We start from the raw sequence: 24823 nt of genomic DNA, 5'->3' as shown, positions 1-24823 counted from the left end.
GCACCATGCTATTCAATGAACATGACATCGGATATCAGCGTTGGCTATTTTTAATATGAAAACATAGGGAATTCCTTGATCAATCTATCTTTATTTAGGGCTCCAGCAGGAAGGATTGTGGCTACCGAAGTTGTGAAGATGGATTCTGTAACCGTTTCTATCGAATCGCTGCAGGAGTTTCAAGTACAAGAGGTGTCTCTCGATGGACAGGAGACATATACTAAGTATGTTTCAAAATTGGTCTGAATCAGATGGAAACTTAGACCAGAAATCTTCAAACTTGTTTGTCATGTTTGTAAACAAGTTGAACATCATGTTGAATATAAATCTAACGCAGTGGCTATTGTTACGGCAGCCGTAACGCATTTCCCATTTTCTATCGTTACGGTAGACTGCAACTTTTATAAAAACATGACAAGAAAATATAAAATTAGAAGGAAAAAAGTGAATTTGAACGTTATGAAATTCGGACTTTATTTCCCTTTTAAAAAAAATCCTCCAAAGCCTCAGGTTAGAAAAGGAAAAAAATTCTAGTGCAAAACTGAGATTCGAACCCGCAACCTCGCAGTGCGAAATCCTACCCTCAATCGACTGAGCTGTCGCACTGCTCGCTAAAACGTGTGGAAACAAATAATTATATACCTGCATGCGTATCAAAAAAGTATCGTAGAGGGCGCTAAACAACGACTGCCGTAACGATAGCCACTTCGTAAATCTAAATGTTGAAATCTGCATTTTCAGGTTATGCATCAGGTTATTAACTAATATCTGTAAAATGTAGTGAAGGCACAGCTTGTTATGAATACCTTAGGTTAGTAAATAAAGAAAACAAAGCGTTAACCTGTTAACCGTGAACTGGTCCCGCATTTTTTTCGAATATCTGTTATTTTAAGCCCGGTTCGTATTACTTCATGCGAATGCGAAGTGAAATTTGTGACGTCAACAATACGTTCGAAGCGCGTCCACCATTGTTGACGACATGAATTTCGCTTCGCACTTGTTTTCGCGTGAAGTATGAACCGGGCTTAAAGAGATTGCCCCTGAAAAAAAGTTGCGTGTTATTTATGCCAACACTAATTGTTGTGTTTATTGTAACATTGACAAAAAAGGAAGGGCCGGTACTCGGTAGGTAAGGAAGCTTTATATTTTTTTTAATTTTTGGCTATTCCGAAACTTTTGCAGAAAAAAAACTTGTTATTCATCTGTTTGCTACTTCTGCTTTTTCTTCCTTGTTATTCTATCCCAAATTCCATAAACTTTATACATGTTTATTTTGGGGGTCACTTTTGAGAGTAAACAAACTTCAATCTTGATGAAACATAGACTAACACCCCATAGTAAAGTCGTGCATGGACAAGTGATGACATCACATGTCATGTGACGTCATCTTAAAGGTGCAATTTCCAGTGGCCTATATCTGGAGAACTACATGTACAAGGACGATTGGATTAAAAGTTTGTATGTACACATACAGGGATATGTTATAGATGAAAATTGAAGTGACGTCATGATGACGTCATCATGTGAATATTTATTGCATTTTCTTTTGGTCATCTGTCTGATCTGCATATCCCAGGAACATGTACATTCCAAATTATTTTTGAACGGGCTTAAATATTAGGTTTTGTATGTCATAGATTTGTTTGAAACACATATGTTCGATAGTGATTAAACTTGGTGGGTAGGTAGGTAGATAGTGAAAATAGTATTCAAAATCTGAAATGACATCATGATGACATTATCAACAGATTGTTTAATTAATTTTAAAAATGTTGACATATTTTTCTAATTGCAACAATTTGAAATGAAGTGCAATCACATTGACTTCAAATAGGCACAGACTAAGATCATAAGCTAAAGTTGGTTTTAGAAGCAAGTGACATCATGATGACGTCATCATTGGTCATGTAACATCATCTTGAAGGTGCATAATTTAAAGTTCTAAATATCCAGAGATTTTCAAGGCCAATTTGGGTTGAAACTTTATACATAGTCAAGTATGTGTTTTATAGATGAAAATTTAAATGACATCATGATGACATCATCATGTGATTTTTAATTGATTTTTATTTTTTTCATCTTATCTACATATCTTACGAACGAAAGATGCTTATATTCTAAATTCTTTTTGTAAGAGTTTTGGAAGGTCAAAGATATATGCCCACAAATTTGGAGAAATGTGTGAGAAATATTGTAACATGGCCCATAGGGTTGAGGAATAAAGATTGATACTAGATGCTTTTGCATTCCTATAACATTATATTTTTATGTACATGTACATCCTTACTTTTTTCCGACAGACCTCTGTCCATGTCGGAGAGCCTTGCCAAGCTTGCCCATAAGATTGATTTTACCAAACCGGAGGGTGAGGAGATAGACGGCGCTCTTGCTGATGAGGATAAAGACACAAAGAAGGCTGACGTCAAGGAGGAATCGCCAGCAGTGCAAGCCGTACAGTGGCCCTGGGAATCGGTGCACAGTAAACTCAGGTCAGAATAAAATCCAGTTTCGATTGATATCAGCCCGACGCAAAATTCCATCTTATAAATAGTTTATGCGGTACCTGCTGCTATGCACATCAGATTCGAACCAGCCAACCGACCCCGTTAGCTCGGTGGTCGAGTGGTAAGACGTCTGCACTAGAAAGCAGGAGTTCGTGGGTTCGAGTCCCACCCGAGTGATTTTTTGGAACTTTCACTCGGGAGGTATACAGTTTTTAAATGTCGGTGAAGGGCAAAAACCTAATTTGATACAGTTTCATGGTTCGCCCATGAGGCATTTTCTGATATTTACCTTGTAAAATTTCCAAACAAAAACTGCTCATTTCAATTTTGAACTGTGCATTCTCAGTTGATGAAGGAATTTGACACACATGTGACAGTTCGACATTGAATGTATAGGGCCAAGTTAAATTATAAACTAGTTTCTTGTCTCCGCCGCTTCCTTTTTCCCAAGCGCCTCCTTTTTTTTAATTTTTTTTTATTTTTAAATTCCTACGTTAGCAATATGTTTTGCACATGTATTTTCAATATATTTTCTTTTTATTTGTTTCCAACAAATTGTAGCAGTGTGGAAAGGGTTGGGGGTCCTTTGGACTCAATTTATCAGTAAAAGAGTCAAGACAATGGTAGCCATCTTGGAAATCTGCCATCTTTGGGAAAAAGAAGAGAAAAGCTCCGACAAGAAACTATTTGTTTTTAATTTTTGTTTTAATCTGAGCCGGTTTTGTGTCCAATTTCACCCTCTGGAAAAGTATGTTAGCCGTATGCTGATCAGAACAAGACTGGGCAAGTCTAATAAAGCTGGTCCCAAAGTGCACACAATTTTATTTAATTTATCTAGTAGAATAGGTAACCATTCTAATTCCCAATTGACAGTCAGTCAGATAGAGACCTACTTAAGCAAGTCTAATTTATTACTATGCAGGTTTTTTTTTTTTAACTTTGTAAATATGCCCCCTGAAATGCAAACGTTGGAATGATTGATCATTTTTTTGGGGTTCATTTGCATGCTTCCAAATCTGTCGTGCAGTCATTTTTGATTTATAGCAATATTAGTAAAATATTAGACCTTGGTCTTTCAAACGCCGCTTTGCTTTTTTGAAATTGGATATTCCGAAGCGAAGTTATTGAATTTTGAAATCGGACAATTGTCAGAAATGTCAAAAATGAGAAATAACCATTTAAAGTTTGAGTTTAGTGAAAAAAAATCATTTGTTGATGAAATTTCAGTTTGAAATTTTAACATAACATTTGTAACATTAAGAGTGTCACAAATTTCAAAAAATTCAGAAAATCTTAAAAAATCATTGAAAATCACCCCAAGTCATTTTGAAGCTGTTTCTCCATTTGTAGCTCTGCCTGGTTTTGTCACGCCACTTATCAAGATAATTACAAAATAAATCACCAAAGTGATGTTTTTCAGTGTGAACCCAATCGCCAAAATAATTTTTTTTTTAAATATCAATATTGTGCCTTGTACTTCTAGGTGTGCCCTGACTGAAATCAGCGTGTTGTCAGACATCTTGCACATTTGCCGATGGGCTAAGGATCCTCGTTACATGGTGCTAGATCCTGTCTCCCAAGAACCAACACAATCCAAGCAAATCATTCAGCTCTTGGACAAGAAAAAGGTAAATAAGGACTTTTAATTGAAATTTAACTGCAAAAAATCACCAAAATGCATTGAACCTGAAACATTTCAACAATTTACAATTTGAATTTGTAGTTCTGTTTTTCCCCCTCCAAGTACGTTTAACAAACATGGACATAAGTTGAACCCAAGCTCCACAACAGCAAAGAATTTATTTTTCCCTTTCTTTGATTTTATGTCATTATTGAAAAGGTTAAACATCAATTCTGAGAATGGAATTAAATTTATAAGTTCTTTTTAACAGAGAAAAACAATTTCAGCCAATGATTCATGAATACAATTTTTAAAAATGGCTACATGTTGATCACCATTGACTTTGTAGATCTCAATTTTACTTTAAAGGGTGCATGCGATGAATTTTTCTTAGGTTTTTTTCGTGCAACTTTCTACTCTTAAATGTATGAAAACCATTTGACACCCTTTTCAATAATTTTATTAAAAAGTGACTTCTTTAGACATTTTGATAAAAATTCCAGGCTTTACAAGACAACTGAGGGCGCTGTTGCTGTGATGTCATTTCAAGAAGACACTATTCAGTTTAGGGGTTTTCTGTTCAAATTGTGAACCCAAAATGTTCTCATTGAAAACATTTGTGAGAAAAGTTTGTTCATTGGCTTACTGCCATGTACTAACACAAAAACGAATCACCAAGGAAAAATAAATTTACGGAACAGCAAAATATCCAAAATTCTAGCAAATTTTGTGCTGAAATAGCTGTAACATTGAGGTTTCTGCCTGGAATGACATCACAGTTTTGCTCATGAGTATGGACATTTGTATTAGCATAAGGGCAATTCCACACCAAAGTGGACATGACACCAAAAAATTCAAATACATTTGACTTAAACAAATTTGGCATCAAATGAAAGCTAAAAGTCTATATTTTCAAGATTTGAAGTCGGAATTTTATTTTTTATACATTTCGGTACCAAAAACTAGGATTATGTAATAATCCTGTTTTAATCCTAAAAATGTGATTAATAGTGATATGAAAGTATTCTACCAATAGACACACAAAAATATGTACTAATGCCATCAGTTTCTGTCATGAGAAAGTATTGGTCTTGAAAAACCGACTAAAACTTGTTTTTAACATTTTGCGTAATTTGTTTCGCTTCAGTGACTTCTAATATTTCAGCCTTCGAAAATGTCCTTCCGTTACCGAAAAAATACATATTTTTAATTTATTTTTAAAACTTGCAGTATGAATGCATTGAAAGTTATTGTGCAAAGCAAGTTTAGGTAGGCCTTCAATATGACATTATAACTGACACTGCTGTACTTCTCGTTTTTTAATTACAATTAATTAAATCACGTCCTTCCGTTACCAAATTGGTAACGGAAGGACGGTAACGGAAGGACAAATCGTATTTTTATCAAATGTTACGACATTTGCGCTCATGTTTGAAAAATGAAAATCACTGCAAATACATGCATGTATAATGAGCATTGAAAGGACATTCATGTGACCCACCTTCACAAAAGCGGGATAAGCAGGGCAAGGTGTTTATTACAAAGGAAGGCACAGGCATGTACAACATGTACAATGTACATGTACATATATGCCGATGTACCAGTACTTGTACATGTATGGAGTTGTTGCAGAAAATCAAATCATAAAGTTGCTGCCATCAGCATTCATGGACAATAGAGAAAGATACGAATTCTGTGAAGCCATTCTAGAAGCAAATTAAGTCAAAAATGAGATGGCAGAAAGTACCGGTACTTTGGGGCACTTTCATTCAATTTACATGTGTAAGACATGTGAGGTGCAGTCTTTGACAAATTATGCCCAAGTTAACAACTTCAGTTTGGATGTTTATAAATTAATTGTTACTACTCTAAATCATTGTAATTTGATTTCAAGCATTGATTTTAGAGTTCAATTAAAAGCAACACCTAACTGAAGCCATCAGTTCTATCGGTAGATGTTTTTACCTTAAATGTACATGTAGGCTGGTCGCCCCCCCCCCCCCCCCACCCTTTAGGTAAACCTTTGAACCTACCGGTTGTTGGTGAACATGTAACCAATATACTCAAGTGTTCAAATACTGTGTATTTAAACTTTTAAGGATTGAGGTGATGGGTTTGAAGTCTATTTCTGTAGTAGTCCTGTGTTCGTGAATTATGTGTTTTGGGTTGTTTTCGTTTTTCTTTTGTTATCATTAATTAGCAGGCTTCTATCTTTATCTCAATAGTTTCTTGGGTATAATTATTTATGCCAGGTCTGCATATTGTTGATTTCACATTCAGTTACACATTTAAACAATTTTTTTCACTTGTATAATTAGTGTAAATTCACATTTTGTTCATGCTATAATTGAGTAAACCTTTTGTCCTTCCGTTACCGTCCTTCCGTTACCAAATTATAATCTGCTTAAAACGTTGTAATTATATAACCGAAACACTTAAAGTCAAATGAAAGGTGGTATAGTATAGATAAAGCTTCAGGGATTCCATTTCCTACCTTTAAAATATAATTGCCCCATAAAATTCACAGAGTTTTTGCAAAACGCGAGTAAGTTGGAAAACCCTTGTCCGTTTTACCGTCCTTCCGTTACCGACCTCATTAACATTCATAATTCATAAACGGGAGGCATTCATGCCCCCCAAAAGTGTGGAAAATGAAAGTAGCATTATAGCAATACAATTGTGACATTTGTTTGCTGTAACTATGAACAGTGTCTGTGATACACACATTTGAAATTTTGTTTAATGAGTGAAAACGTCCTTCCGTTACCGTGGAATTGCCCATAACACAAAAAAAGAACCAAAATATCCTTCAAAATTGCAAAACGAAAATTGAAATGAAGGTTTAATGGGACACAAAGGTGCATTTTCAAGGACTGCATTAAACAAATTACATTGCATGAGCCCTTTCATAATTGCCTGAGAAGTTTACAGAGAACAGACTGCATATTAGGATGATTGCGTCCCTTACTTTCACTTATCACAGCGTACCTCTCCTGTCTTACATGTAATATTTCTTCACGACAGAGTCTGGGAGTTGCAGCATCCGTCCTCAAGAGCGGAGCAAATCGTATGATGCGACAACCCCTGAATGCCACCACTGCCAGCCCACAGAAGTCCCAGCATCAGAATGACTTCCATGCAGACCTGCTGAGGTTGAGGCAACACTGGCGCCTCAAGAAAGTGGGCAGTAATATCCTGGGCGATCTCAGCTTCAGAACAGGTACTGTAAGGCGCTGCACAATGGGTTCTGTGCATGAACAAGAGAGGGCGCTTTAGACCGCTTTTAATGGAGAAAACATTATAGGTGGACAGGACACATCGTGTCCGTGTACTAGTTCGCGCACAAAGTACGCACGACTGATTTTATTCTGAATGTGCACAAAGCCATAGTTTCTTCGTGTGAGCATCAGGCGTCGTTGGCAATGCTTTCAAATGTCTCTCCTGGTGGTCTCCTCCAACTCTCCCTTACTTACCATTGAGGGGGTACTTGTGCTCGGAGCCCATAACATATACATGTAGTACCCCTTTCGTTTGTAAAATATGTTGGGTGTTTTAAAATCCAGAGTTATTTCCAACTCTTGCACGAAGTAAAATACATGGATCAGCCTAACATTATCTCCAGGAACTAATGAACTGACATTTGACCTTCAAGGAATAAATTTGATTTGAAGCATTACAGGATGGAAGGGCGTGATACTAAGGTTCGTTTCGGGGGGTACATCATAGGAATTAATCTCTTCTTTGGGAAAGTGTGGTTCGGTCAAGAACTGATAGTGCAAATTGATCTCAATTTGTCAGTGTGCTCTGTCCGTCTTCAAGAGAAGGACATTTCTTAACTTTGGTACTTTTCCGAACCAAACTTCTTCACAGAGGTGATTGTTTCCCACGGTGTACCTGCAAACAACCCTCAAGTCATGATAGCTCCAGCTTCAAAACCTTTTAAATTCATTATCATTATGGTTCACAACCATACAACTTTAATGTGCATGTGGAGGTACTATAGTGCTGTAATTTTATTTGTAGCTGGATCCCGCTTTTGGCACAATGGAACCTTTGAGGTGACCAAGATAACCGACGTGGATTGTGATGCAACCGAAAAGAAGAATGTGACTCCACTGAAGGTGACCATCCCATCAGACATAGAGGGCACCAGTCACATCCAAGTACTCATACAAGAAGGTCTGTTTTCATGCACATTACACTCATTATCGTTAAACTTTATAGGGATGTAAGTCCTGATATTACAATCAAGATGTCAGTGCCCACTGTATCTGTGATTTTAGTGAATAACCCAATATTGAATGAAACAAAGCAAGACAAAGATCAACAGACCTTACAAGATCAATTTAAATGGAGGCATGCCGACAGAATTACACAATTGGCAGAAATTACAAAATTGACCACTCTTGGCAGAAATATAGCCGAACAAATTTTGCGGCAAATTGCATACTTGAAAATTTTTACCTCTCACAACATCAGTTACAAGAGTCTGATCAATGTCCCCATAATAGTAGATGAGTCATAAGATAGACCAGCCCCTGTGGTTGTCTTGGTGGCATCCTGGCTATGTCCTCACTTTTTCAAGCTTTCTTTCTCCAAGGAGAAGCAGAGATTGCCACAGCGTCCTTGTCACAGCCCAGTAGGAGCCGTGTTTCAGCTGATGCTCACTGGCAAGAGAGGCTCGAGGCGGCACAGACTGTGCTCTTCTGCAAGGAGGTCTTTGCTCAGGTAGGGTTGCAATATAGCTTGACTGTGTTCTGACAACCAATCACAGACATGACAGGTGGTATGGCAACCAATCACAGACATGACAGGTGGTATGGCAAACAATCACAGACATGGCAGGTGGTATGGCAACCAATCACAGAAATGACTGCTGGAATGGCAACCAATCACAGACATGACTGGTGGTATGGCAACCAATCACAGACATGACAGGTGGTATGGCAACAACCAATCACAGAAATGACTGCTGGAATGGCAACCAATCACAGACATGACAGGTGGTATAGCAACCAATCACAGACATGGCAGGTGGTATGGCAAACAATCACAGACATGGCAGGTGGTATGGCAACCAATCACAGAAATGACTGGTGGAATGGCAACCAATCACAGACATGACAGGTGGTATGGCAACCAATCACAGACATGACAGGTGGTATGGCAAACAATCACAGACATGGCAGGTGGTATGGCAACCAATCACAGACATGACTGGTGGTATGGCAACCAATCACAGACATGACTGGTGGTATGGCAACCAATCACAGACATGACTGGTGGTATGGCAAACAATCACAGACATGACAGGTGGTATGGCAACCAATCACAGAAATGACTGGTGGTATGGCAAACAATCACAGACATGGCAGGTGGTATGGCAACCAATCACAGAAATGACTGGTGGAATGGCAACCAATCACAGACATGACAGGTGGTATGGCAACCAATCACAGACATGACAGGTGGTATGGCAAACAATCACAGACATGGCAGGTGGTATGGCAACCAATCACAGACATGACTGGTGGTATGGCAACCAATCACAGACATGACTGGTGGTATGGCAACCAATCACAGACATGACTGGTGGTATGGCAACCAATCACAGACATGACAGGTGGTATGGCAACCAATCACAGAAATGACTGGTGGTATGGCAAACAATCACAGAAATGACAGGTGGAATGGCAACCAATCACAGACATGACTGGTGGTATAGCAACCAATCACAGACATGACTGGTGGTATGGCAACCAATCACAGACATGACAGGTGGTATGGCAACCAATGACAGACATGACAGGTAATTTAACAGCCTATCACATAAGGGACATTGGGACTCTTGGGAGTGGTCATGAAGTGACATATACTATTCATATAGAGAGTCGATGTTAATTTGTCGAAAGATGAAAGGAATATGTTTAATCTCGCAAATGATTACAGTTCTCAAAATAATTAAAGCCTCAACTTAAATTCTGAACTTAATAGGAAAATATGATACCAGAAGTACAGTGTCTAACTTACTTGTTCCTCCTTCCTGGATCATGCTTTAGATTGCGCGAGAGGCAGTACAACTAAGATCACCGGTGCCCCACATCGTAGTTGGCAATCAGATCTTCTGCACACTTTTCCCCGGTGTCCGGCTCTGCCTTGCGTTATGCCACAATACCAGTATGGATTCACAGGTAGGCACTCAGTCATACAGAACCGGACTGAAGTGTAGATATCACTTAGGATACCAGGTATGGAGACCTTTGGAGTTTTCCCAAACCATGGTCTAGTCTCCAGCTTTGGCTACAGGAGATATTAGGCCCTTGGCTTGGGGGACTTTGAATCAGTATGGGTCAATGTTCTGGTTCATTAAATACTGTAAGTATTTCTATTTGGTTTGTGCAATACAAGTCTTCTAGATGATTCTAGAACAAAAATGAAGCCAGAGCTAGAGACGGCTCCAAGGTTTGGAAAATGTCCCTAACTTAATGTGACCCTTCTCAAAACCCCTCTCAAGTGTAAAACCCCTCTTATGTGTAAGCAATCAGGGTTGTGTAATATCCCACACATACCTCAAACACAAAGGAAGCAATATTCGTACAGAGTACTGCAGTCGATTTCACAAAACTTTACACAATGGCATAAGTCCATTTGCATTTACAAGCAGTCATCATAAATGCTGTTATTATCCGCATCCAAGATGTTAAGATTTTTTAAAATGTTGTGCAGCTACGCCAAGTTTTGTGAAAACGATCGTAAGTTTATTGCGCAGCTGCGCAATAAATTTGTTGTGCAAGTCCTACGCATGGCGTAAGTTACGCACTGTTTCATGAAATCGGCTGCAAGGCTGATTTCGCGCTGACTGTACTTGTTGCATAACGTATTGCATTTACAAGAGGTAAGCACTGTTTCAATGAGAAGTCACATACACAGCCTTAGTTGGGAGTGAGCCTCATGTTGCAAAAGAGCCTGGGGCTACACAAATGCATGAGGGGTGAATTTCCCAACGATGTCACTAGCATAATGTACACTTCACAAAGGCCTTTGATTGGTTTTTCCTTTAAAAAAAATGGAACCATTACATTCAACTCATTGTGTTTCACCAAAATGATCTGTTAATTGTGTTGCAACGTTTCTTTGATTTGTTCCAGTCAACCTCCAGTTTTGATTTTCGACTCGGGGTGAGTGGAGACAATATAACTCAATCACTCCGATCAAAGAAACATTTTCATATTCACTTCTGTTCAGATATCCTCATTTTTCTCCCTTCAAAAGATGGCTAATGAGTAGGCTTGGACTATATTTCAATAATACCGTGTAGTAACATTATTGTTTTGATACCGAACAATACCGAATGCCGAATGATGCTGTCAAAATACGGAAATACCGACGACCTTGGTTTGGAGTGCCATTACCGTGATTTCCCTTCTTAAATGTGGCCAGTTGTGTGCAAAAGCCCTTTTAAGAAGGTGACAGAAACAAGTTGGTCAGATCTGCGGTATATGGATAATTGTTTAACCTTTTAGTCACTCTAGCGCCCCAAACCGCCCTGCCTATACCCACTGTAGCGCTCAAAACCTCACCCGAGCACTCTATGGTGTTATTGATTATTCAGTGAGTAAACACAATGTAATACAATGTAGTACAGATGCTAATGGGTTAAATTCCTTGTGGTCAAGGTATCTAGATAAGGTCTTTTGACGTTCTGTCCATAATAATAACAGGTTCTTATATAGCGCTTTTAACTAAGATCAAAGCGCTTTACATTATTATTATTATTCCCCCTGATCATTGGGCCAATTTACATTACAAATACTATCTCAGCTCCCTGGGGAGTATACAGCTCGATGCTGCCTGTTAGGCGCATGGAAGCTAATACAATCACAGTAACCATTTCTACCCTCACAGGTACCCCTTTACTCCTGGGTGGAGAGAAGCAATGCGTGACAAAGTGCCTTGCCCAAGGGCACACACACCATGACCCCAGGCTGGACTCGAACCCACAACCTGCAGTTTTACCCGCAGACTACGATCCAATGCCCTTAACCAGGAGGCCACAGCGCTCCATGCTGCCTGTTGGCAGTTACCCTATCACCATGTGTCTTATAGTACTTTGATGACGTAATAGTCGGCCCAAAAAAGTACCTGATAATACCGGAAACTGCAATATTTTTGTGACGATATACCGTAGACTCATAAAATCCAATACCGCACAAGCCTAATAATGAGCAGAGTGTAGGCTATTACCCAGATTAGGGTTGTTCTTAATAACACCCCAACCATCTCTATCCTGCATGGATTTAGAATTCATATCAGTCAAATTCTGCCCTCATCTGGCACACCAGACCACCACCACCAACAGAATTCCAAATCCTACCAAATGAATGTCAAGGACATTTTTCTTTTCTACTGTTCATTTCATTTTTATACACCATAGAAATACAGCACTCAGTCCTTCATTGTGATATCACACGCAGACATTCTGATGAAAATGAACGTTGTGTGGATGAAAAGTTGACAGTTCCCATTCATTCCCATTAATTCCCATTACGCAAGATTTGTTTGAGGGCGTGTCACTCCAAAGAAGGCATAATTGACGTCCACCTCATGTCATTTGGTTGGATCACAGAGTCAGTGTCATGTTACATAAGATGAAGAATTGTGAGAGGGTTGGCTATTGAGAGCTTGCGATCTGAGATCTTAGGGGCATGGCTATTGAGGACTGCAGAAGTCCCTTAACGTCGTCTGGCTGTTTTTTAAATGACCGTTTAATTTTTGTCTTCCAGTTATCGCGTAGTTTTTGTTCTGAGATGCCTGGGGTGAGTTGTCCACAAATCCTCCATACATTGTGGCTTCTGGCTTGAACTAAAATGCCATTCATTGCTTGACGTGTGTTTTCACAGACTGTAGAGCATTGGAAAAAAATTGTGAGGAAGAAAATGAATTTTTAAAGACAGTGTGTCTGGTTTGCTCTCTTTCATTAATTTCAGTTTAATAATCGTAAGATTATCTGAAGCATTCAGGTAAATTTTTCCACTTGCTCAAATTCCTTCCAAAATCAAAAGTTCAAACACCAGACCACTCTGTTTCTCGTCTTTAATTCCTACTGTACAGATATTTCAGTATACCTGTCTGGCTGAGAAAAGGACTCGACGATTACAATGATTTCAAGTTGGCCCATATTAGCTTTATATCTCTTGTCGATCACAATTCATTCATGAATAATTTCAATCTAATTCACGTGGGCTAGGTTAGGGTCAAGCTTTACAGGGGCCCTGAGATGTCAAGCTGCACTTACCACTATCATGGTATCAGTCCACCACACAAACAACTGCTTCAACTTGCAGTTTTTTACATAATTTTTTTTCCTACAGGTTATGCAGGTATTTCCTGACAGTTTGTAAAACTAATAGAATGGAGTTAATAATGACAAATATTGGATATTTACGCTGATTCTAATTACCATCCCCTTGACTACCAACAAGTAAAGTGTCTCTTCATATGGAAGAGTATCTATATGGTTGAATTTTTTGTTTGCACCAAGAGAGGTCGAACTTTAGTCAGAAGTTTACAGTGATCAAATTATGAACTAAAATATCTTTTGATGATCAAGCTAAGCATACTTAAAACACTATCTGATTTTAAAAATAAAAAAAATAAAAAAGTAGGGAGTAAAGACAACTCTTATATTCCCATCAGTCCCTCCTCCTAATCACCCCGCGTCGACAAAAATGTTATGTTTTTCAGGTTTTGCAGGATGTTTGTGTCTCTGTAAAGTTGTTTTCTTAAAACCTGGTGGGAGTCAAATCCCCCACTAGCTCAAAGTCCTTGTATTTCCAAGCAGTGGCTTGAGATATAAAACCTTCCACAATTTCAAATTTCATTGTCTCAAGAATCCACGTCAACTCATCTTTGTAAATGTTTCAGCCATGAAGCTTGCAAACACAACACATGATACTCTTATGCTCCCATCGTTAAATCAAGCTGCCAGAAAAACTAACAAGCTTTCTACACAGATTTTGTAACAAATCTTTCTTTAAATGAGGAATACTGTACCTCTCAATGGCAATGTGGTAATGGGCGGCATGGGTTGCTAGTGCTCGCCACTTGCCAATGTGGCTCGGGTTCAATTCCTAGCTTGGACCATATGTGAGTGGAGTTGTTCGTTGATTCTCTCCTGTGCCACAAGGGTTTTTATCCGGGCCCTCCGGTTTTCCTCCCTCCGCTAAAATCAACACTTTCGATCTCTGGCTGTGCTCCACGGTCAGACATGGGTTGTACCTAGGGCGGCAGCCTAAGGCGCCTTTACGTGCCAGTGGCTCGACCACGTTGTAGCCGCGTCCATTGCAATACAGCTTCTCAGATAAGTAACGATGATTAGCCCTTTCATAAAAGCTATCATGCCATAACACATGAAAAATTGTACATTTGAAAGTGAAAACTAATGTCATGACCCACATTAACACATTGCCTTGAAAAATAGTCACTCATATGCTTCCTTGTGGCTTTTCAGTAAGTTTTGATGATTCAAATTTGAATTGTAAGCAATTTTGAATCGCACAAATCAAATTGCATCACTTTTGACAGCAACAGACATGTTGTGTACTTTAAGGTATGTGTGTGTTTGAAATGATGGTGTCAGCGTATTGTTAACTCAAGGTAAATTATGTACATAGCATGGGCTGATCCATTTGCATGGTTGGGGGAGTCGTTTTTAGCTCCAGCTGTGCCTAAGGTTTATGAATTTCTCCCAATTGGAGGATAGCCATGGCTGTTTAGAATTAGGTCCAAAGCGCCCTCTAGTGAAGAAATAACTTCATGATTGAATTGGGATATATCTTCAAATTCATGCATGGTTTTGGGAATTGTTACCCCCAGTGTCCTTGGTAAATATGTCAAATATAAAATGGTAACTATCAGTCTGATTTGGGGCTTATGTTCGCCACCAGGCACTGCTAGCATTTATCTTAGGATTTGTCAATTGTGTCAGGGATTTTGCATATTTTGTCAAACTGCATCAGAAGAAGCTGTTAGCTAACTAATTAACGGAAAAATGTTTATTTTCCAGATCAGACAAGCGTACATGTAAATAGAATGAAGGATGTGCCCGTCCCAGTGTTATTTTATTTGAGATAATTGATGAGATTTGGTATTATTTATTTTTTTTAGTCTATGAGGAATTTAGGCTTCTGCGCATGAGTACATCCTGTAACTGAGGATTCTGTGCTTACAGGGTTAGCTCTGAATTATTTGCTAGCACGGTTAGCACAAATGGTGATCGTAAGCACGGAATTCTGTGGTTAGCAGAGCCATGAAATTGGGCCCAGTGCATTCCTAACAGTGTCTGGCACTCATGTGAAGATGCTACGCGTTGTGCACATTTGGAATAAATTAATTGTGCTTACTCTGTACCATACGTGTGCAAACTAGTGCACACACGTGGTGCGTCCCTCCCACTGAAGCTCTGGAGGTGGTAATAAAATTTGTGAAAGAAGTCCATAGAAATTTGGTGTCGATATTCAGAGGACAGGAAACAAGTCAATCACAAGTCATTGCAAGTAAGGTTGGAGCTTAACTCCGAATAACAGGGCATGTATGATAGGGACTTGACACTGCCGGGCTTGTGATAATTGTGATGACTTGAGATGACTTGGTCGTAGCTCTGAGCCTAGTGATTCAAGTCAACTTTGCTGCATGCCAAATAGTCTACGATTCTTCATTCCCTGTTGACCAGATTGAACCCTTGAGGCAGCCCAATCACAGCCACGCCTTGGAGCACTCCCTGCATCAGCTCCTGAGAGAGCTTCACCGCAGCAACTTGAGCGGAACCACGCCCCGGCCCATCACAGCATCGTTGACGGTCAGCAAGAAGCGACGATTGGCTGGACCTCAGGCCATCAGCCGGAAAGAACTGACCGACAGCCAACAAGGGTAAATATGAAAAGTCGGGGCCTGGCTTGGGCTTAGGCAATTTGAGTTATTCAACTTTTCCAATAAATCATTATTCACCGGGGCCTCCATGGAGAACAGATTTTCCACGACTGATGGGGCTACCCTAGTAAAATAAATACTGTAAATTAAAAAAAAAGTCATTTTTGTGAAACTGCAAGTTTTGAAGGTCAACAGAAGTAGGATTTGTGGTCAACAAATTCATAACGTTTACACTTATAATAGTAATTTCACTATTGATAATTAAGAGATATTCGGAGGGGGGGGGGATTTCCAATTTTTTTTTACTAAAACAGCCCCTCCTCCTTGCTAGTCTGTAGCATGAAGAGGGTGGTGGTTGCATGGTAAATTTTTATTGACAACATTTTATAAAAATACTAATTCTTTTGTCTTGCTTTACCAGGGAGTGCTTGTTGGAGAAGGTCTTGAAACAAGCTAAGCACATTGTTTTGAGGAAAAGGTAGGTCATAGTATATCATAAGTAGGAAAATAAATTCACTATCGCGCTCGCGCTCGTGGAACACGTGGAACACATGGAACACGCAAAATGTAATGCGTCTGTGTACCACATATCACTCGGCCTTCGGCCTCGTAGTATGTGGGACACAGACGCACTACATTATTACGTGTTCCACTCGCGCTGTATTATATACATAGTAACACAGAGAACTGGCTTCATATTACATCGTACCGATGAAAAGGGAATCAGTGACATACCCAACACCTTGGTCAATATAACAACGTTATTAGCATTTCTGCCCATAAAGCATCAGTAACTCAAATATTGCCAAACTAAAATCTTATTTTTTAATGTGCAACCATTTCAGGGTAGCCGACGTGATCAACCAGCTATCCAGTGACCTACAAGATCCTGTCATTCTAGTGCATTGGAGTGCACACACTCAACCGCTGGTGTCTACAGCAAAGATCCACATCTCAACTAGCGGCTATGAGCAGATGGCCATGTAATTACACTCAGTGTGTTTGACTATTGTGCATTTTATGACCTGTTCCCATCAAAAGAGCTTTACCCTTTCATCACCAAATCGTTGATTGACTTGGCTCTCCCCAGAATCAAATTGTTTGCTAGAGCATAACAATTGACCACAAGTTGAACACTCAGTTTCTTCAAACTACATTTTTTCAGCTACGGATAGCAGCTCAACAAATGGTCGTGTCTCTCTGTGAGTTGGTTCGTTGGTTAGTTAGTAACAAACGTCAGCAACAGCCTTGCATGGCTATAAATCACCTCGTCATTCAGGCCCAGGTATACATCAACTCCTGGCCCTCTGTCGTTCACTTTAATGGGTCTCCACTGACCGCCTTTCAATTTATGCAGTCCTAGAAAATTGGGTCACTAGGGTCAAAAACCTGATGTTTGTACTGAAAACACTACTCCTTCCAGAAATTAAATGGCACAATTACGTCACACATGTATGAACACAAATGCGTTTACCTGCAGCTTCTGAGATCATTTCAAGCTCGTTCTGCCAAGAATTAAAATCAATGCCTATGATAAGCAGCAGGGAGTAGTTCCTTGTTGATAATAGTCACCCATGGTGAAGAAAGGGTTAAAATGGGAGTTTTAGGAATTCTGAAGGACAAGAGCTCTTTGATTATGCATATAAAACAGAGATTTGGACAGGCATTTTGAGGGTTGCAAAGTGTGGTATATCTGGAGGCTGTGAGTCTTTGTTTTTCTGCAAATCGTTGTTGACAGGAGAAAAGCAACTACATGTAATGAAATAGGTTTATAGATACTGGGGCACTAAAGAAATGGTAGATGGGTAGAGGACTTGAGGTTCACTTAAACAATAGACCATTCCTTCTGGATTGGATTCATCTTGTTGATAGCACCCTCTATCGCTGATGGGGACTGACTGCGCTTGCCAGGGATCGAGACTAGCTATGTTATGGGAACAAAATGCAAATCTTGAGCCAAGACTACAAAATTTGATTTATAAATGCATCCACCAATAATAATAATAATAATGGTGTCTTGTATAGCGCTCATGTCCGTCACAAAGTGACGCTCCTGGCACTCCATTATTACCCTGGCTTTAGCACGGCTGCCATTACGGCGCTCCAGCATTGAAGGAATTTCTTCCTACCAGGTACCCATTTACCACACCTGGGTGGAGAGAGGCAGTTGTAGTAAAGTGTCTTGCCCAAGCGCACAAGCACCATATTCCCCGTCAGGATTCGAACCCACGTACCACGGCATACGAGTCAAACACCGTAACCACTAGACCAAAGCACCCCAATACACCTGGCACAAAAAGAAACTAAGCAGTTTTTATAATCATCCTAGTTTGGACATTTGTTGATGAATAAAAAATCTGAAATGTACGTTTTGTCACGGAAACTGTCCAGTTCAATTTGATACCTCACTTTGTGAACACTGTGTAAGAAATAACCAGAGCGCAAGCGCTGAAGCTCCTGAAATCCAAAAACTTAAAGTTGCACTTAGCGAAATTTTGAACGGGCACTGCAACACACAATTGAATGCGGGGCCTGCATCATCATTATATAGGTTCGTAGGTATTTCACATGAATGTCCTCATGTTTTTCGTCGTCATGTTACTGTGATGCTGTTTAGTGTAACTTTTCATTGTAATTGTAAGGTAAATATCAGTATTGCAGCAGTAACATAACTTTTCTTGTTGTAAAACACATTCATTGAAATGCTAATGTAATGGGCTCTATAAGTGTAATTTATTATTATTAGGTTTTTTTTATTTGGCCAAAGGATATTGCTTCAACTTACTGTGGAAGTAGACCAGATTCGAGTGCTGTGTAAGGACGGTCGTGTCATCCATGCCAATTATGAGCAGCAACAGTTGAAGGACTTGCTTCGATGCCAGGTAACGTTAGCTGTTTCACACTTAAAACGATCGCTCATAATGGACTGTTCTTTTGGTTTAATGGGTTTAAAGGGATCCTCTATTTTTTGTGAAATGCATACCTCACTTTTTATAATGAGGGTTTCATATAAACGTTTTGGAATATTTGTAATTAGATTTAGAATTGTTATCGTTTAATTGTGTAAATGTCACATCATTGTTGGCATTGAAAGTCCGGGTTGTACATTGTAAAGAATTCAAACTTGAAAGCTTCAACCCTTGTCAACCTCCAGAATTTTTTAAAAACCTGACTTTCACTCATACCTGCTCAGGGGTTGGGGTGAAATTTTTATGACACATATTATTTTTTTTGATGTTTCATCCAAGGCCAAAGACTAATGTGATAAAGTGAACAAGGCTAAAGTTAACCTGGGAGATGTGAATTGACCTCGGTAATCCATTGAACCTGTTGGAATGGCACTGTGCTATATTTGTTGTCTTGATCCCTTTCATGATTACGATATTGTTTTGTATGGACTCGTTGCACCCCTATACCGCCTCAATATTGACAAAAAGAGAGAGAGGCAGACTGTTGAATGCACACATGTATGCAAAGACGCAACAGCGTTATGTGGTGTTTTGTTGGCATTCAAACTAAAAATAATTGGGCGCACTTTGTTTGCAAATTAGTGTAGCATGTAGTGTGTTCTAGTTTTCATGAATGGTAACGGAGCACAATCTACTGTTCTCTTGCAGAGTAGATACTGGGTTTTTTTGTTCATTATTTTACAGAAATGAAACTGTTCCGAATTTAATGGAAAAACCGACTTCGTGACTTTCTATGAAAATTTCTACGATTTTTCCCACAAAATTTGATTTTTGTAACAATTTTTTCACATATGTGACTTTATTTAAATTACAATTTTGACGAAAAGTTGATGAAAAAGTCGATGAAAGCGGCACGTAAAAATTATCGCAAGTGAAGTTTTAATCTCTTTCACCAGTCCTGAATGGAGTGTTTCTACAGTACTTGTAGAAACACCTAGGCCAACACTGATCGAAGCCTTTTTCCGGCAGGATAGAAGGTTAAATATTGATTTTAAAATATTTTCGGAGGCTTCAGATTTAGTTGTACAAAATGCAATGCCTTAACAATCAGGATGAGTACCGATGGTGAAGAGAGCATGAGGATGGCGAAGAGAGCATAAGTGATACATTTCACTGGCAGTTGTTGGAAGAAAAAGACGATAATGCCCGTTAGTGGCGTTTGGTTGAATAGTGCTCTTGTCTTTCGGACTTTTTCCTCGACTTTCTCAAGTAAGAAGTGAATTTCTTTGAGTCGGGTACTCTAACTGTAATTCAGGCTTTCTAATTATATGAAAACACTCAACATTTTTCAGGAGCCAGTGTCCGGAAATTTGGCATGAAGTGTATTGTACATACAGTCGAGTCTCGTTAATACAAACTCGTTCGGACCTAGCCAAATTGTTTGTTATATCAGAATTTTGTATTAAGATGAACATCAGTCCCATATTCAATGTGCACATAAATGCACAGTCGGGACTAAGGCTTTATGTTTGGTATGACCAGAATTTTGTATTAACAGAGTTTGTACTAACGAGATTGGACTGTATATGTATATGTGTGTACATGTATATGCGTAACTGTAGCGTGGCCCAAATTTCAGACACATGTTTTTGTTCGGCCTATTTTTCGATTTTGTTTCCCCCACATGCCAGTTTCATCTCTGATTTTGATATAAAACATGGTGCAATCTCCAAATTCCACTAGTGTGACAGCTGTATTTTGTGTCTGTCCTGCAGATATCCCAGCATCAGATTGCCTGCGTGTTTTCCCTGTCCAAATCAATGAATATGCATGTCCTACATTATAACCTCCATCTTGGCGTTGGTTCTGCCTCCAAGCTTGGCAACGCTTCATCGGTGCTCATCTCCACCCACCATGGCCAGAGGTGAGGTTTGCAACTAATTCTACAGTAAATTTGTTCTTTGAACTAAATACTTCAGCTTTGTTCTAGAACCACACACTTGGGAGTAAGCCTTGAACAAGCTGGAAAAAAGAAGTGGATATGATACAATTTTGTGACTTTTGTTTGTTCTTAAAAGTTTAATTCTCCAATCGAATGACAAAGATATACTTGGATGTTATATAAAACAAATAATGAATGTTTTGCATTCGTGCAATGGTGGGAATATTTTCATTTGTTGAAAGATGGAATGTTCCATTCAACTCAGCTTTGCCTCATTGTGTGGAACATTCAATGTTTCAACTCATGAAAATATTCTCACCATTGAACTCATAAACATTCATTATTTGTATACTATTTTAACCCATATTATAACATGTACTGCAAACGGAAGTACCGTTCTGTAACCATGCATGGAAATGCCGCCTACTAGCTAGGCGAGGGTTACGGACTTGTGGGGACTAGATGACATCTTTTGTATACCCCTTGCTAGAAATTGTAAACATGCTTTTAAAAATATAAGCATTGTTGACATCTCCTTTTCTGCCTCGTTGTTATTAAGGACGCTGGCTGTACGGAGCGACCCCCTAAATGGCATACGAGTCCAGGTGAAGGGATGCAAGAACCCTCATGATACCGAACAGAAGAGCAACGTGGTGACAGATCCAAAGTGGGAGACCATCATGACGGACTACCGGGAGGTAGACATGGACCGGATACCGGGCAGAACCTTTGTCAACAAGATGGAGTTACTGATGGCTGTGCTTGCGTCATGAGGGGGAACTGTTAAAAAACATTGCACACCGCTTTGAAGACTGGCTCTCCAAAGTTGCTCTGAACCAAGTAGCAGTTGGAGCAACTTGGGTCAAACCAACCAGAGTATGGTTTCAAACATAATATGTACAGTGGAACGCCGCTATAACGAACATTGTGGGATCCACAGAAAATGTTCAGAATAGTGATCGTTCGGTATGGGCTCCGTGCACAAGTACCCCATCAATGGCCTGAAAAGGAGAGTTGGGGGTGACCTAGACTGGTTCCTGATCCATCCACTGCGTATTTCAAATGATATCCAAAGTTATTGGGATCGGGGATTAGTCTGGGAGACCATTAGATTAAATTTGAACGTATTTGAATGTATTCGCGCGCCGACGACACCTGACACTCACGCACGAAGACGCTATGGCTTGGCTTTGTGCACATTCAGGAAATAAATAAGTCGTGCCTACTTCGGGCGCGAACTACAGTGTGCACACGCGGTGTCCTGTCCAAGGGGCACTCAGAATTGGTAAAAGCACGCCCTCTTTTGTTGGCGCACGGAGCCCATAGCAATTGTAAGCTGCCAGTGCTCCGGTACTTCAATATATAGCGCCCTTCAGAACTTCACCCTTCACGCCCTGGTTGTTACTGAAAGACGACTTGAATTATGTAATTACAAAGTTTTTGAGCTTACTACCTACAGCAATGGGTGGCTTTCCCCTTTTATCACTTGTCGCTCTTCTGCTGACATTTTTTGGAACAACAATGTTCAGTAGGTTTTGTACACATCATCGTCATCAAATAGTCTACATTTTATACTCTGAAACTGTTACCTGATAAAGAATGGTGCCAATGTACACTTTCGTTTATCTGCTAGACTTTGTGTAAAGTAAACGAATATGGTCACAATTAAATTGAATTTATCTCAATTCATTGTATTACAAACGGAAATGCTTAATGGGGGTGACATGAAGTTTGCACTGGAACTTATGCAAATATTTTTCCTCTGAAATGTATGAAAACTACGAGAGATCCCTTTTTGGTTAATATGTTTGTAAATCCACTTTTTTAACATTTAATATATTCCATGCTTTTTTCTGACAACTGAGGGCGCTGTTTCTGTGATGTCACATTAGGCTCACACTAAGGGTTTTCTGTTCTTATTGTGAACCCTAATTTTTGGTAACTGAAAACATTTGTGAATAAATTGTGTTCATAGACTTACTTTCATGTACTGATACAACAGACAATGTATCACCAATGCCAAAAAAATCACAATTGCAAAACCCGAAAATTCTGGAAACTTTTGATGCTGGAGCAAATTTCTGCCTAAAATGACATTGAACAGAACTCATACTCATAGCAAGAATGTTAACTGTTGGAGTAAAAAGGCCCAAGGTACCACATTTTTGAAGCGCTGCTAGAATGAAAAACCTGATGTTGTTGGGACTGAGTCTTGCTCAACAGCTTTGTTACTTCTCAATATTACTCTGCGTAATTGCACGTGGCTGTAAACATAAAACATAATTTGTTGGAATTCAAAAAAACCTGAACGTTTTGGAGAACATGAAAATACACGTTTTTGCATCAGTGAATTGAAGAGAAAAATAGTAAATCGGCAATTCATTCTTTTTAATAAAATGTGCGGTTATGTGCCGGCATGCGAATAACACGACTTGCAACAGAGCCAGAATATAGTATCAGGGTGACCCACCGTTGATCTACCCATGGAGGAAGGAACACTTCTCAGGCACGAATTGATCATTGCTAACAACCATGATGTCGGTTTGAGGCAATATCCTTGACTACAAAGAGGTAACTATGACAGAGCTTTAACACTTCAATGAATTTTTGATAGCCACAAATTACCACCCTTAATATGTGCTGTGGTAAGTAATTAGTGGCCTTTTGTAAAGAGGCAATGAAATGAATACAGTCGTGTACCATTACGAGATGAATAATTGGCTCCTTATACATGTGTACATGTATTATTCATCTCGGTGAAGCCTTGTTCATGTCGGTCAAGACCGTAGTCAAGAGGGAGCAAGGGCGGATCCAGGGGGGGCCAAAGGGGGCCATGCCCCCCCCCCCAAAAAAACGAAACCAATTTTTTTTTTTTTATGTGGCATCGCAATAAAGGCAGGCAATGAGTACACCACCATCTTTTCCTCAAAAAAACATTGGTTAAAGTGGTCAGAAATTGCCTCAGATCGCACCACAGAGCATCTAGAATCCAAAAAATTTTCGGGGCCCTTAAGCGGGCCCCGAACCCCACGCCGTAATTTTTTTGACCCACTTTTTGGGGGGACCATAATGTTTTTTGGCCCCCCCCCCAAAAAAAATTGTGTTCTGGATCCACCCTTGAGAGGGAAAAGCGTATATTTACGCCATCCATTATTTTGTAATTATGTTTGCTCTGCCTGGATGACTTTTCACAAGCCATCAACAGGTTCATTAGATAAGTATAAAGGAAAAAGGCAAGTGTGCGTGATGCTCGTGGACTGCACAGTGAAGCAGACTTACAATTAGCTTACAATTAAAAGTCGGTGAAGGGCAAAACCTAATTTGATTTATATCACCCCGACGCAAAATTCCATCTTATTACGATTAGCCTGGTTGATGGAGAAGTTATATTTCGAGTTCGATCGGTAAAATTACGATCGTCAATTCGCCCCTGCTCAATGTAAAAAGGCCGAGCCAGAGGACCACCATCTATTGGTGCACGAGTAAAAAAACCCCGATATTTGAACATTTTCAACTGTTACATTCAACCACCTTTCTCTGATACTCTTGATAAATTGGTGACTCTCATTCGTGATCGGCAAACTGCAAGTAAGATACGGCTCCACAATGAGGCCTGTTTCATGGCTGAGTGCTATCTGGGCGGTGGTATGTGAGCAAGCCAATTCTTGCAAAACCGGTCAAGAACGATTCGATAATTCTTGCTATCAGCTGCTGAAGGAAATAATGACGTGGGATGAGGCATTTCAGGCCTGCTCTGCCATGGGTGCTGGTGGCTTGGTGGTTCCTGACTCCCCCAATGAGAATCAGTTCATCAGGGAGATGATAAAGACGAATCTCCTAAGTGATGGCAAAGTCTGGATCGGCTGCACTGACATGGACGAAGAAGGCAAGTGGATGCAAGCTGGTGAGGCAGGCAAGG

The 24823-nt window shown here is 39.6% G+C and overlaps 1 protein-coding gene across 3 annotated transcripts; it reads left to right on the top strand.

Annotated features, from left to right (window-relative positions):
* The first annotated feature begins 41 nt into the window (after nucleotides 1-41).
* Nucleotides 42-23335, top strand: LOC119720467 (mediator of RNA polymerase II transcription subunit 17-like). Of its 3 annotated transcripts, XM_038190142.1 has the most exons (14): nucleotides 42-224; nucleotides 2301-2489; nucleotides 3988-4132; nucleotides 7150-7345; nucleotides 8149-8304; nucleotides 8726-8853; nucleotides 10185-10373; nucleotides 11274-11303; nucleotides 15857-16053; nucleotides 16475-16531; nucleotides 16899-17036; nucleotides 18821-18935; nucleotides 20738-20886; nucleotides 21464-23335. In XM_038190142.1, exons 1-14 carry the CDS (start codon nucleotides 139-141, stop codon nucleotides 21675-21677), a joined length of 1989 nt encoding a protein of 662 aa, XP_038046070.1. In that variant the 5' UTR covers nucleotides 42-138; the 3' UTR covers nucleotides 21678-23335. The 3 variants fall into 3 exon arrangements, with proteins under 3 accessions (XP_038046070.1, XP_038046087.1, XP_038046078.1); XM_038190159.1 differs by lacking the exon at nucleotides 11274-11303 and having other exon boundaries at nucleotides 10185-10316; nucleotides 21464-21710; XM_038190150.1 differs by lacking the exon at nucleotides 11274-11303 and having other exon boundaries at nucleotides 21464-21710.
* The last annotated feature ends 1488 nt before the right edge of the window (nucleotides 23336-24823 follow it).

Source organism: Patiria miniata, unplaced genomic scaffold (assembly GCF_015706575.1).
Source record: "Patiria miniata isolate m_02_andy unplaced genomic scaffold, ASM1570657v1 HiC_scaffold_13, whole genome shotgun sequence".
Lineage (NCBI taxonomy): Eukaryota > Metazoa > Echinodermata > Asteroidea > Valvatida > Asterinidae > Patiria > Patiria miniata.
Note: the sequence above shows the minus strand (reverse complement) of the source record. Positions and strands in the feature narration are given on the sequence as shown.

Excerpts from the sequence above, each read along its gene's own strand:
- LOC119720467 (XM_038190142.1), top strand. The coding sequence starts at position 139 with ATGGATTCTGTAACCGTTTCTATCGAATCGCTGCAGGAGTTTCAAGTA. Across the intron at positions 8,854-10,184 it reads GCAAGGAGGTCTTTGCTCAG|ATTGCGCGAGAGGCAGTACA; the intron begins GTAGGGTTGCAA and ends ATCATGCTTTAG. Across the intron at positions 16,532-16,898 it reads CACATTGTTTTGAGGAAAAG|GGTAGCCGACGTGATCAACC; the intron begins GTAGGTCATAGT and ends CAACCATTTCAG.